At 43.6% G+C, this 13,540-nt stretch overlaps 2 protein-coding genes across 3 annotated transcripts in view; one reads left to right on the top strand and one right to left on the bottom strand.

Annotated features, from left to right (window-relative positions):
* LOC139583652 (guanine nucleotide exchange factor VAV3) overlaps positions 1-13,540 on the bottom strand; it is a 143,147-nt gene that overhangs the window by 49,407 nt on the left and 80,200 nt on the right. For both annotated transcript variants that reach the window (XM_071414942.1, XM_071414943.1), the window contains exons 4-10: positions 13,461-13,529; positions 12,881-12,992; positions 10,891-10,983; positions 10,489-10,557; positions 10,119-10,222; positions 8,363-8,462; positions 8,057-8,152 (exon numbers count right to left, since the gene is read on the bottom strand). In XM_071414942.1, coding sequence (XP_071271043.1) covers positions 8,057-8,152; positions 8,363-8,462; positions 10,119-10,222; positions 10,489-10,557; positions 10,891-10,983; positions 12,881-12,992; positions 13,461-13,529 — 643 coding nt within the window. The remainder of the gene's footprint in view (positions 1-8,056; positions 8,153-8,362; positions 8,463-10,118; positions 10,223-10,488; positions 10,558-10,890; positions 10,984-12,880; positions 12,993-13,460; positions 13,530-13,540) is intronic.
* Positions 3,393-7,196, top strand: LOC139583653 (myb/SANT-like DNA-binding domain-containing protein 4). The gene is made up of 11 exons (XM_071414944.1): positions 3,393-3,852; positions 4,142-4,212; positions 4,300-4,476; positions 4,567-4,628; positions 4,711-4,797; positions 4,885-4,926; positions 4,995-5,168; positions 5,248-5,283; positions 5,382-5,936; positions 6,218-6,329; positions 6,424-7,196. Exons 1-8 carry the CDS (start codon positions 3,695-3,697, stop codon positions 5,281-5,283), a joined length of 807 nt encoding a protein of 268 aa, XP_071271045.1. The 5' UTR covers positions 3,393-3,694; the 3' UTR covers positions 5,382-5,936; positions 6,218-6,329; positions 6,424-7,196.

Genomic DNA, 13,540 nt, shown 5'->3' with positions numbered 1-13,540 from the left:
TCAAGTGATGTTGGACTGCGACTTCAGGGTTAGAAAAACAAACAAGGACAAACAAACGAAGCGATCATTGATTTCTATTTTCATGTCACACACACAGACGAGTTACTGTTGCTGTGCACAATCACACACATACTGTACACACACTTCTATACAAACACACACACATACACACACACACATACACACATACACACATACACACATACACACCTGGAAAGTAAATCCCAAACAACATCATAATCCTAGATATGAAATAAAAAGGTGGGATACCATGAAAGAACCCAGTAATAAAATAAAATAAATTGCTGTGTGTGTGTGTGTGTGTGTGTGTGTGTGTGTGTGTGTGTGTGTGTGTGTGTGTGTGTGTGTGTGTGTGTGTGTGTGTGTGTGTGTGTGTGTGTGTGTGTGTGTGTGTGTGTGTGCATTCGTGTGTGAATTCCTGCGTTCTCTGTATGTATATGCTTATCTTGTGTGTATCTTGTGTGTGGGCTGAAATTGCTTTCCTGTAGCTGGCGAGTAAACAAGACATCTAAGCTGTTTGTCTGTGTTGTGGAGGATAAGGAAGGTTACCATGCATATCCTTCACACACACACACATCCTAGCCCAGATAAATGGCTTCCTTCCCCTCTCCTTCCCCTCACCCCAGTCCCCTCACCCCAGTCCCCTCGCCCCAGTTCCCTTGCCCCCAGCCCCCTTGCCCTCAGTCCCCTCGCCCCAGTCCCCCCGCCCCAGCCCCCTCACCCCAGCTCCCTCGCCCCCAGCTCCCTCGCCCCCAGTCCCCTCACCCCAGTCCCCCCCGCCCCAGCCCCCTCACCCCAGCTCCCTCGCCCCCAGCTCCCTCGCCCCCAGTCCCCTCACCCCAGTCCCCCCGCTCCAGCCCCCTCTCCCCAGCTCCCTCGCCCCCAGCCCCCTCGCACCAGCCCCCCCATCCCAGCTCCCTCGCCCCCAGCCCCCTCGCACCAGCCCCCTCACCCCAGCTCCCTCGCCCCCAGCCCCTTTGCCCCAGACACCTCCCGCTGGGCCGTATGTGTCTGCCTAGAACTCCTCAAATCCCAGCTATCACTCAAGCTGAACCTGGGCATTATTATCACAAGCAATGCGACAGGACCCTATTTTTCATTCTCTGCTCCTAACACACACCTACACAGTGAGCCCATGGGAGAGGTGGGGAGGTGGTAGCAAGAGAGGGAGAAAGAGAGAGAGAGAGAGAGAGAGAGAGGGGGGAGAGAGAGAACGTGAGAGAGAAAAAGAGAGAGCGAGAGAGAGAGAAAAGGAGAGAGAGAGAGCGATGACCAGATAGTACAGGCTTATTGATAGATTCCAGTTATAGTGAGTTTGGAATAAATAGAGAAATGGGAAGAAAGGAAAGAGTGATAGAGAGACAGAGAAAGAAAGAGGGTTCTGACACTACTGACATATTGATGGATTCTGGTTATAGTGAGTTGGGGACTGGTGGGAGCCACTATGAAATAATTACAGAGGGAACAGAGAGAAATGGAGGTAGAGAACAAGAAAAAGACCTACCTGCCCTCCATCCTCCTTACCTCTCCTTCCTGATCTAAGCACTCACCTCCGCTCTTTCCTCCCACCTCTTCCTCCCCTCCCTCCCTCACTTCCCTCTCTCACTCCCTTCCTCCTCCCTCCCTCCCACTACCCCGGGAGCGTGTTCCCTCCATTGGAGTGGATCGGGGATCGGCACAGGCCAGGCTAGGTCCCCAGGGTCCACATGCAGCCCTCCTAGCCCGAAACAAACAGACAAACAGACACACACACATACACAGCCCTGACAGACAGACAGCTCTGACTGGCTACGCAACAGTGCCTCCTGTCCTATGGAGTGGAATGGAACGCACCGACAGGGAGGAAGGCAGAGAAAGAGAAGACGGCTCGGAGCTGACCGCCAGTCACACGTCAACCCCCTAGGAGCGTACAAAACCACACACACCTTTCCACCTTGTCCCTGACTGCTAACATGTCTGCCCATGCAGTGGTGGCCTAGGACTAACGTTAGAGCTGCAGGAGTCAGGACCAGAGGGCTGTCTGACTGACTGATTGCAGTAATGCCTTATCAGGGTATTCACACACACTACTTTTCTCTCTATCCCTCTTCTTATCTCTTTCTTGCACTCTCTTGCTTATTCTTTTTCCTCCATTCTATTTTTGCTGTATGACTATGACAGTCAGACAGTCTTGAAGGAGTTCCCACATATGCTGAGCACTTGTTGGCTGCTTTTCCTTCACTCCGCAGTCCAACTCATCCCAAACCATCTCAATTGAGTTGAGGTCGGGTGATTGTGGAGGCCAGGTCATCTGATGCAGCACTCCATCACTCTCCTTCTTGGTCAAATAGCCCTTACACAGTCTGGAGGTGTGTTGGGTCCTTGTCCTGTTGAAAAACAAATGATACTCCCACTAAGCGCAAACCAGATGGGATGGCGTATCACTGCAGAATGCTGTGGTAGCCATGCTGGTTAAGTGTGCCTTGAAAACAAAAAAAATCAAGGACAGTGTCATCAGCAAAGCACCCCCACACCATCACACCTCCTCCTCCATGCTTCATGGTGGGAACCACACATGCGGAGATCATCCATTCACCTACTCTAAGTCTCACAAAAACAACGGTTGGAACCAAAAATCGCAAATTTGGACTCATCAGACCAAAGGACAGATTTCCACCGGTTTAATGTCCATTGATCTTGTTTCTTGGCCAAAGCAAGGCTCTTCTTCTTATTGGTATCCTTTAGTAGTGGTTTCTTTGCAGCAATTTGACCATGAAGGCCTGATTCACGCAATCTCCTCTGAACAGTTGAGGAGATGTGTCTGTTACTTGAACTCTGTGAAGCATTTATTTGGGCTGCAATTTCTGAGGCTGGTAACTCTAATGAACTTATCCTCTGCAGCAGAGGTAACTCTGGGTCTTCCTTTCCTGTGGTGGTCCTCATGAGAGACATTTCATCATAGCGCTTGATGGTCTTTGCGACTATACTTGAGGAAACTTTCAAAGTTCTTGAAATTGTCCGCATTCACTGACCTTTATGTCTTAAAGTAATGATGGACCGTCATTTCTCTTTTCTTATTTCAGCTGTTCTTGCCATAATATGGACTTGGTCTTTTACCAAATAGGGCTATCTTCTGTATCCCCCCTCTACCTTGTCACAACACAACTGATTGGCTCAAACGCATTAAGAAGGAGAGAAATTCCACAAATTAACAAAGCACACGTGTTAATTGAAATGCATTCCAGGTGACTACCTCATGAAGCTGGTTGAGAGAATGCCAAGAGTGTGCAGAGCTGTCATCAAGGCAAAGGGTGGCTATTTTGAAGAATCTCAAATATAAAATATATTTTGAACACTTTTTTTGGTTACTACATGAATTCATATGTGTTATTTCATAGTTTTGATGTCTTCACTATTATTCTACAATGTAGAAAAAAGTTAAAATAAAGAAAAACCCTTGAATGAGTAGTTGTGTCCAAACTTTTGACTGGTAGTGTACATCCAGAGAAGTCCTGGGGCCTGTTGCACAATGAAGCCAAAACATGTGCGTCCAGGCTTAATTGGTTGCACAAAGACCAAGCCAGGATGAGCAGACACGGATTCATTAAGCCAGGTGAAACCAATCCTGGATAGGTGCGCGCTCACGGCTCACTCAAATAGACCCCGCCACAGATCACAGATTAACTGATTTACCATGGCAACTAGAGCCGCGTACTTTTCCCCGTCGGAAGCACAAATCCTCATGGAGGCATACGAGGAGGTAAAATATATAATTAAGAAGAAAGGCAACACCGCCACAGTGATAAAGCAAAGAGAAAAAGCGTGGCAAAGTATTGCAGACCGCCTGAATGCGTAAGTAGTGCACAATTACACACTCACCGCTCCGCTGAAACATCACAATTACAATTCAAATATTTAATTCACATCTCCAAAAATGCAGTTGTACTGTAATTATGAAACGGTTAAATTTTTAATTGAAATGCACTGCAGATATGAGTGAAATTGTGTAAAGTAACTCCATCACACTGTATAAAGCTATGATACATTTTTTGATATTTTTACTGAAAACAAGACAAAAATACCAAGTAATTTTTTGCAGTGTGACTCCATTAAATGTGTGTGTGTGTGTGTGTGTGTGTAGATTAAACATGAACGGGCCAAAACGGACATGGCAGCAGGTCAAAATCAAATACAAGAACATTCTGCAGAATGGTATGGTCCCTGACTAATATTTAACAAAGCACAAGCATATATTGTACCCAGAAGGTGCCTGCTCACACATTGTCTGTACTGTTTTAGCAGTGAAAAAGAATACCCACAGACAAGGCACGGGTGGTGGGTCACCAAAGGCTGACCTTACCCCAGCAGAGGACATGGCCTTGGAGCTAAATAAAGGCAGGCCCGTCTTAGAGGGGATCCCTGGGGGGAAAGAGACGAGCATAGGTTCCTCCCAAGATGCCACCCGCTTCATTCAAGGTATGTCCTTCCATCTCTACATGGGATACAACCACATTCATATTGAATCAATTTGGACTGTCTGACTTTGGTTTACCTATTGCCTTGCAGTGTCTGGCAGCACTGTGTTCCTGTTAGAGCCACCAGCACAAGCACCAGACGATGCTGATCCAGTGAGTACTCCATCAAAGGCATACTGTAGGCCTGGCATGTCTTGTCTACTAGCTTCAATATGAATCCGATTAAATGTGATAGGGTGAAGGCCCCAGTGCAGCAGCAACAGCACATGATGGAGACGATGATGAGGAGGAGACCATCTCTCTGGATTCCAGAAGGCATGAGGTATCATGTTAAGACTGTGAAAGTACTATTTACTCTACAATGGTGAGGAGTCCTCATCAAAATCAAAAAATCTAATTTCTTTTACAGGACCCAGATGCTATACAGTGGGAAAACCAGCCTGGCAACATAGTGCGTATTAATAAAAGGACACCACATCCTGCCAAATTCCAGCTGCGCTAATTGTATTGTGTTCACAGAGCTCACAAGCTATCAGAAAGTTGTATGGCAACCACCTCCGGCGCCAAATAGAACTGGCAGACATAGACATTCAGTACAAGAAGAAAAAGATGGAAAATCTTGCACTGGAGTCCGAAATAAAAAAGAGGACAATTAGGAAACTGGACCTTGAAATAAAAAAACTTGAGAGGGAGGTGAGATATGCCTTCAATGTACACTGTATGCTAACTGTAACACAAATGTATTAATCATTATTTTTCTTTCCTCCCCCAGCTCCAAGAAGATGACACAGCTCAAAATAAAAATTAGGTATATTCTCGTAAAGTCAAGTGAGCCATGACATATGAGCTCTTATTGTGAGCACACAGGACGGTGGCATCTTTCTAAGGTTTTTTTTATTTTCCCAGCAATCAGTACAACCAAGTCATCGTTATAAGGCATCGCCCTCTTTTGCCCACCCCCCCAGCACCAGGTGTGGCCACTAGCCTATATGAAGGTCCAAAATTGTGTGTTCCTTTCTGCTCTGACAATGGCATGCCCATTCGTGCGAGATGTGGTGGATGAAGAAGCACTTGTGCTGAGGAGAGCCTTCAGGCGAGAAAGGGTCTTCAGGGACCGGTTGGACCCACTGGCCTTCCCTGATGACCATCTATATGAAAGATACAGGTTTTCTGCAGATGGCATCAGGTATCTATGCAGACTACTGGGTCCCAGGATTAAGCACCGCACTGCACGGAGCCATGCACTGAGTGTGGAGCAAATGGTTTGTGTGGCCTTGCGCTTTTTTGCTAGTGGAGCCTTCCTGTACTCAGTGGGGGATGCAGAACAGCTGAACAAGGCCACAATTTGCCGCACAATAAGGAGTGTGTGTCTGGCTATCAAAGCATTAGCAGATGTCTTCATCTCCTTCCCTGGCCACAGAAGACTCTGTGACATCAAAGAGGAGTTCTATAGGATTGCAGGTAAGAGGATCTACAAATTACAGGACAACTGTTAACACATAGTAGGATACTCATTACTTTGTGTGACAGGTTTCCCCAATGTCATTGGTGCAGTGGACTGCACACACATAAGGATAAAAGCCCCCTCAGGTGCCCATGAGGCCGATTTTGTGAATAGGAAATCCTTTCACAGCATTAATGTTCAGGTGAACATAACTTTTTGATATTGTCCATTGACGAACACTCTGCATTGCCAGTGATGTGCATTGATTGGTGTAATATTCCTCATCTTATGATTTCAGATGGTCTGCAATGCTGACTGTGTGATCAGCAATGTTGTGGCAAAATGGCCTGGCTCAGTCCATGACTCCAGAATCTTTCGGGCCTCTGAAATCTATCAGTGCCTATCACAAGGTAAGCCACACAACCCCTATTTATAACCATCATGGCTGTGTCAAGAATATCACTGTGTTTATGAGGTAGTAATGATGAGATTTTGTGTTGACAGGTGAATTCTCTGGTGTGTTGCTGGGAGACAGGGGGTATGGCTGCCAGCCTTTTCTCCTGACACCTTTCACAGACCCCCAGGAAGCACAGCAGGCCTACAACCATGCCCATGCCAGGACCAGGGCCAGAGTTGAAATGACCTTTGGCCTCCTGAAGGCACGCTTTCACTGCCTTCACAAATTAAGGGTCAGCCCTGTTAGGGCATGTGATATTACTGTGGCTTGTGCTGTCCTCCACAATGTGGCCTGCCTGAGGAAGGAGAGGGCCCCCAGAGTGCCACCAGCCATGGACTGGGACAATCCGGCAATCTTCCCTGATGACGACAGTGGTCGGCTGCTGAGGGACCAATATGTGTTGAATTATTTTAGTTAGTATGTGTGCTTTCAATTTTGGTTAAATATGTCCTGCGGTGGCAGAGGAATTTGGTTTTTTTTGGGTTCGTTTTTTGACGAATTTGGCCTCTTATGATGTTTGTGCGGTATACTGTGTGTAATACAAGGCTGCAGGGAGGCTACTGCATCCATTCATTTGTCTGTTCAGTTGATGTGTATGGATTTGTCCTGCATTTATTTTAGTGTGCAGACATGCAGGGTGTGTTATATACAGACCTTTGAATGTGTATGTATCATTTTGTATAATATGCTTGGATTCTGTGCTTTCCATCTTGTAGAGTCACTGTGACTTCAGTTTCGAAAGGAGCTGATGGTTTACCTGCTTTGTTTTGTCCTTATTCAATAAAGGAACATAATGTTACACATTGTGTTTTTATATTCATATGGAATGTGTATTTGTTTATATGACAGAGTACTAGGGCCACACTGAAGAAAAAGGATAAAGTCATAAATTTATGAGGCTGGTTCTTTCTGCAGAAAAGCTACATATTGTTTTTACAGTTTTGATACTTATGACAATGTGATACTTAATATTCTGGCACATCAGCATGTCTTTGTTTATGAAACCATACTGAAGTACAATTTCACGAAATGCCCCACATCTGTCATTTTAACAACTGTCCTCCTTTAAAACAACTGGTTACAATATTATGACTTGTGTTTTTTTCCCCTCTGTGGCCCTAATATTCTATCATTTTATATATAGCCTTATAGTCTATGGGAAACTGTAAATTATCTAATGATAGCAACATCATCTAAAAATCATTTTTTATCCAAAATCATTGAAATTAATGATCACAAACGTTTAAATAATAACAGTGGGTCTAGTTATATGTGATAACAATGTATAGTGAGCAGTGAAATAACTATTGGTTTCCATTTGTGGTGACTGCTGACTGACATTAGGGATGAGATTAAATAGATCCTGGAATTTAGCCTGGTCTGGAGCAGGCTAGCTCCACAGAATAAATCTCCATGGTAATTTATACCATAACATATCCTCCTGCCCCCTATCCATCTTTAGTGCAACCGGATTACGGATCAATTGAGCCAGGATCACCAAGATATCCTGGCTTAATCCCTTATCCTAGTTTTGTGCAACAGGCCCCAGGCCTAGTGTATGATTTAAACATGGGTAACTGTGCCTCCACTGGTGATAGTCAGTAGTGCAGCTTTATTCCTGGTACTGAGGTAACGGTTGAATGGAAGTCATTCTCAGCTCTCTGAAGATATATATCTTACCTGTAGAAGAAGGTGATACTTCAGTACCCGCTGCATAGGGACAACTAGCAGATCCCTCAGTGTAAACTTTCCATAGTTGGCTCTCTTCGCACATTCCTGGCAAACACAATAAATAAATCATACTGCATGGTATTTGAACTGTCACTGCAATATAACACAAAACATATTAATTTAGAGAAAAAATATAGTACTTATTAATTTAAAAAAATAATAAAAATTGCAGTTGGTGTGCCATGGCCTGTAATACCTTTGGTAAACACTAGATGGCTGTATCTGACCACTGATTTAGACTGATGCAGACTTTACCTCCAGCTTCATTCGGATGTCCTCTCTGTGTTTGCAGATGTCATCCAAAGCAACGATGGCCGTTTCTACATGGCTACAGTATTTCCCATATATTAGCAATCTGTAAAAGATATCAGTATATTAAAGTCAGTATTGTTGAGGTGAAAGAAATTGAGAGCGAGAGAGAGAGACTTGGGCTTGGGCCATGACTTGGGCCCTGACAGTGAATCTCAGTAAGACTAAAATGATGGTCCCTAACCCTAACCCTACCTCGGGCCTAAACATCAACACCACAGGTAACTTCCACAAGGCTGTGAACGATCTAAGAGACAGTGCAAGAAGGGCTTTCTATGCCATCAGAACATAAAACTCATTAGGATAAAATTTTAATAAGCTATCGAACCCATTGCCCTCTATGGTTGTGAGGTCTGGGGTCCACTCACCAACCAAGAATTCAAACAGTCAATTGAGACTCTGCATGCAGAATTCCGCAAAAATATACTTTGTGTACAATGTAAAACCCCAAACAATGCATGCAGAGGAGAATTAGAACTACACCTACTAGTTATCAAAATCCAGAAAAGAGCTGTTAAATTCTACAACCACCTAAAAGATAGCGATGCCCACACATTCAACCACAAAGCCATCCCCTACAGAGAGAAGAGTCCCCTCAGCCAGCTGGTTCTGAGGCTCTGTTCACAAACACAAACAGACCCCACAGATCCCCAGGACAGAAACACATTTAGACCCAACCAAATTATGAGAAAGCAAAAAGATAACTATACACGGGAAAGAATCAACCAAAACACACAGTAAACTAGAATGCTATCTGTCCCTAAACTAAGAGTACACAGTAGCAGAATACCTGAACACTGTGACTGACCCTCAATTAAGAAAATCATTGACTATATACAGAGAGAGGCCGCCATAGGCAAACCTGGCTTTCGAGAGATGACAGGCTATGTGCACACTGATGAGGTGGAAACTGAGCTGCACTTCCTAACCTCCTGCCAAATGTATGACCACATTAGAGACACATATTTCCCACAGGTCACACAGACCCACAAACAATTTGAAAACAACTCAAACATTGATAAACTCCCATATCTGTTAGGTGAAATACCTCCGTGTGCAGTCACAGCAGCAAGACTTGTGGCCCGTTGCCATGAGAAAACGGCAACAAATGGAGCACAAACAACCTATATTTATCTGTTTATTTATTTTCCCTGTCATACTTCAACTACTTGCACATTGTTACAACACTGTACATAGCCAATAATATAACATTTTAAATGTCTATATTCTTTGAAACTTTGGGTCTAATGTTTATTAATGTTCCCTTGTTTATTTCATTTTTATTTATTGTGTATTTAATTTGTAAATATATGTTTCCCAGGCCAATAAAGAGAGCGAGAGAGAGAGAGAGAGAGAGAGAGAGAGAGAGAGAGAGAGAGAGAGAGAGAGAGAGAGAGAGAGAGAGAGAGAGAGAGAGAGAGAGAGAGAGAGAGAGAGAGAGAGAGAGAGAGAGAAAACCAGGAACGAAGAACAAGAGATTGAGAGAACGAGACAGAAAACCAAGGCTGGTTCAATCAACGCTGTTTCAACACGGAAAACTGGGAATTTCGTATTTTTTTCATGTAACTTTTTACCTAAATCCAATGTGATTTTTTGTTGTTGTTGATTTCACGTCGAATTCATGATTTACAACCAAATGTATATCAAAAATAGACGTTGAACTGACGTCTGTGCCCAGTGGGATAGTTCTGTGGAATTGTACCTCTCTTTGTAGTTGATGAAGATCTGGTAGATGTTCTGAGCACTTTTATGGTGGACAGAGTCTTGGATCTCCACCATGAGACTCTTGTGAACTTTAACCAGGTCCTGAAACACCACAACAGTCCATGACAAACAAACACTGAAGACCCATAGTGCTTGGGACAACAGTTATTAGCTAATATTTTGGAGAAGGGTCTACTTGCAATAACTGTGATATGTGTTGGCTTTTTTACTACTCAACATAGCAAGTTAAATCACTGACTGTAAGTCAATCTGGAATAAGAGCGTCTGCTAAATGACTAAAATGTCACTGCAATCTCTATCTGTACCATCTACATGTGGATGGTTGGGGTTTCTGTCCTGTAACTTACCGGAATGTTGACAAACACGTTCTTCATCTCCTCCGAGGACAGGAATGTCGTAAGAGGTGCCATAAAATACTGGATGGGAAAAACAGAGCGGAAGAAAAAGAGTGAGTGGGTTGGTTCCACTTAAACAGGAGAGGTAGGTAAGCAGTTGCTGCATGTTTACGGGAACTAAACATTATTAACATTATTTGGGTCAGCCAAATAATGACTTGTTGCACGACACAAGTGATTTATCAGAACAATCGTAATCTTAAATAGTGTCTGCCTACATAAGGGACGGTTTTCATAAGGTCATGAACGGAATGGTTAATGAACGAAGAGCATTGTGAGAATACAGTATGAAGGGGGCGGTATTTGGTTGTAGCACCAGAGGGGTAGGGGAGGTATTTGGCAGTAACACCTTACCTTCTCTATGGAGTCCAGAGTCTCTGTGTACTTCTCCTCAGTCTGCTTGATCTCTGTCAGACAGCAGCTCCTGATGTCTGTCTCTACCTGCTTCTGTAACGATCCCGCACGCACGCACGCACGCACGCACGCACGCGCGCGCACACACACACACACACACACACACACACACACACACACACACACACACACACACACACACACACACACACACACACACACACACACACACACACACACACACACACACACACACACACACACACACACACACACACACACACACACAGCTGTCAAAGCAGAGCCTTAAAGCTGGAATCCATACCTGCTACATCCATTTTTTGACTTATAAATGTATGATATGTACCTATTGATTCTTGAACAATATAACTTATAAATGCCTCATGAGCTTAGTTTAACTGTCATACCTCATCAGAACCCAAAATATAAGCTTGGTTTACTTGAGTTGAGTTATTCATTGAAAGTGGTGTGGGTGGAAAAACACATGTCAACAAATCTATGTACCCAAATAACAAGTGTGCAGTCAACATACAGATGTATTTTCCCAAGGGCGCGGAGTTACATAGGGGAACAACGTGAGCTCAAGTCAATTTAAGATCTATATAAATGAATTGGACAAAAAGCTTGAGCAATCAACAGCCCCCGGTCTCACTCTTAAAGACACAGGAATAAAATGCCTCCTGTACGCAAATTGTCTGGTACTGCTGTCACCGACAAAATAGGAGCTACAGCAACAACTAGATCATCTGCAACAGTTCTGTCAGACTTGGGCAATGACAGTCAATTTCAAGAAGACAAACATTATGTTACGGCAGAAAAGGTCTAGATGTCAGGGAAGCTTTTTTACTGGGCTCGATTCATATAGAACACACACCAACACAAACTTGGGACCAAAAAATTGCTCCACAGGGAACTTCAAGCTGGCCGTGAATTAACTAAAAGTAAAATCAAGGAGGGCTTTCTATGCCATTAAAATATATATTAAATTAGACACACCAATTTGGATCTGGCTCAAGAAATTCTAATCAATAATATAACCAATTGCACTTTATGGCAGTGAAGTGTGGAGTCCGCTTACCAAGCAAGAATTTGACAAATGAGACAAACACCCAATTGAAACCCTGCATGTGGAATTCTGTGAGAGCCTCCTCAGAGTATAGAGGAAAACTCAAAACAACACCTGCAGAGCAGAATTAGGCCAATTCCCTCTTCTGAATAATATCAAAAAAAGAGCCACCAAATATTATAATCATTTAAAAACAAGTGACCCCCAAGAGTCCCCTCAGCCAGCTACCAACCCAACAAAGCCTCAGGACAACACCCAGAATATCTGGCCCAACTAAATTATCACTAAGCAAAAATAAAAATATATCACCTATTGGAAAGACCAAACAGAAAATCTAAAAGTCAACTTCAATGATATTTGGTTGTAAACAGAGAGTATATTCTCACTACTTCATTATTAGCCTCATTCATTTCTTACTGTACTCTCCTGTTAATTGATATTACTCATTGAGTATTATTATTTTTCCTGTTATTATCCATCTGTGTCATTTGATATGTGTCTATATGTTTACTTGGGCAATGTATGTATTTTATTCATGGCAATAAAGCCTTTTCAATTTAATTGCGAGAGAAAGAGAGAGAGAGAGTAAGGGAGAGAGAGAGAGAGAGAGAGAGAGAGAGAGAGAGAGAGAGAGAGAGAGAGAGAGAGAGCGAGAGAGAGAGAGAGGGGGAGAGAGAGAGAGAGAACTCCATACACATTGACTCAGTACTGGAACTCCCTGTATATAGCCATGTTATTTTTACTCATTATTGTTATTCGTTATCAATGTGTATTTATTCCTTGTGTCACTATTTTTACTGTGCATTGTTGGAAAAGGACCCTTAAGTAAGCATCTCACTGTTAGTCCACACCTGTTGTTTACGAAGCATGTGACGAATACAATTTGACTTGATTTGAACTAACCAGAGGAGGAGGGACTGCTTCAGCCTTCATCAGATCTTCATAGATCTCTCCTCCGTCTTCATCATCGTAGACACAGTCATAAAGATCCTCCTCATCCTCCACACCTTTCTCACTGTCACACACACAAACGGGTTACCATTATAATAATGTAACATTTATACTGCTGTTGTTATCATCAGCTTACGCGTAGTCATACACATGTGATTGTGCGCATGTTTGCATGCATGTGTGTCTGCATGGGTTTGTGACTCTTTGTGTGTCTGTGTGGGTTTGTGACTCTTAGTGTGTCTGTCTGTGTGGGTTTGGGACTCTTTGTGTGTCTGTGTGGGGTTGGGACTCTTTGTGTGTCTGTCTGTGTGGGTTTGTGACTCTTTGTGTGTCTGTGTGGGTTTGTGACTCTTTGTGTTTCTGTGTGGGTTTGTCCAGAAGCCTGGGACAGTGTAAGTGTGAGTAGAGCCACTGGCCATCTCTGACAGCCAATTAGCTTAGCAGCTGTGTTCTTATCCCAGAAGAAGCCAGGGACGAAAAGTTGTGAGTAGACCATTAAGAGACAGTAAGATATGCCAAGAGGTAGACTTACTCTATCAGGTCTTCTAGGTGGTTATAGATGTCCTCATCTTCTTCTAGACTCTCCTCTGAAGGAAAAGCCCTTTTGGAAAG

Source organism: Salvelinus alpinus, chromosome 8, assembly GCF_045679555.1.
Source record: "Salvelinus alpinus chromosome 8, SLU_Salpinus.1, whole genome shotgun sequence".
NCBI lineage: Eukaryota > Metazoa > Chordata > Actinopteri > Salmoniformes > Salmonidae > Salvelinus > Salvelinus alpinus.
This window is presented reverse-complemented; position numbering and strand designations above follow the sequence as displayed.

Coding starts and splice junctions, on each gene's coding strand:
- LOC139583653 (XM_071414944.1), top strand. CDS start 3,695: ATGGCAACTAGAGCCGCGTACTTTTCCCCGTCGGAAGCACAAATCCTC. Junction 4,629..4,710: donor CACCAGACGATGCTGATCCA/GTGAGTACTCCA, acceptor TAAATGTGATAG/GGTGAAGGCCCCAGTGCAGC. Junction 4,927..4,994: donor AAAACCAGCCTGGCAACATA/GTGCGTATTAAT, acceptor TTGTGTTCACAG/AGCTCACAAGCTATCAGAAA.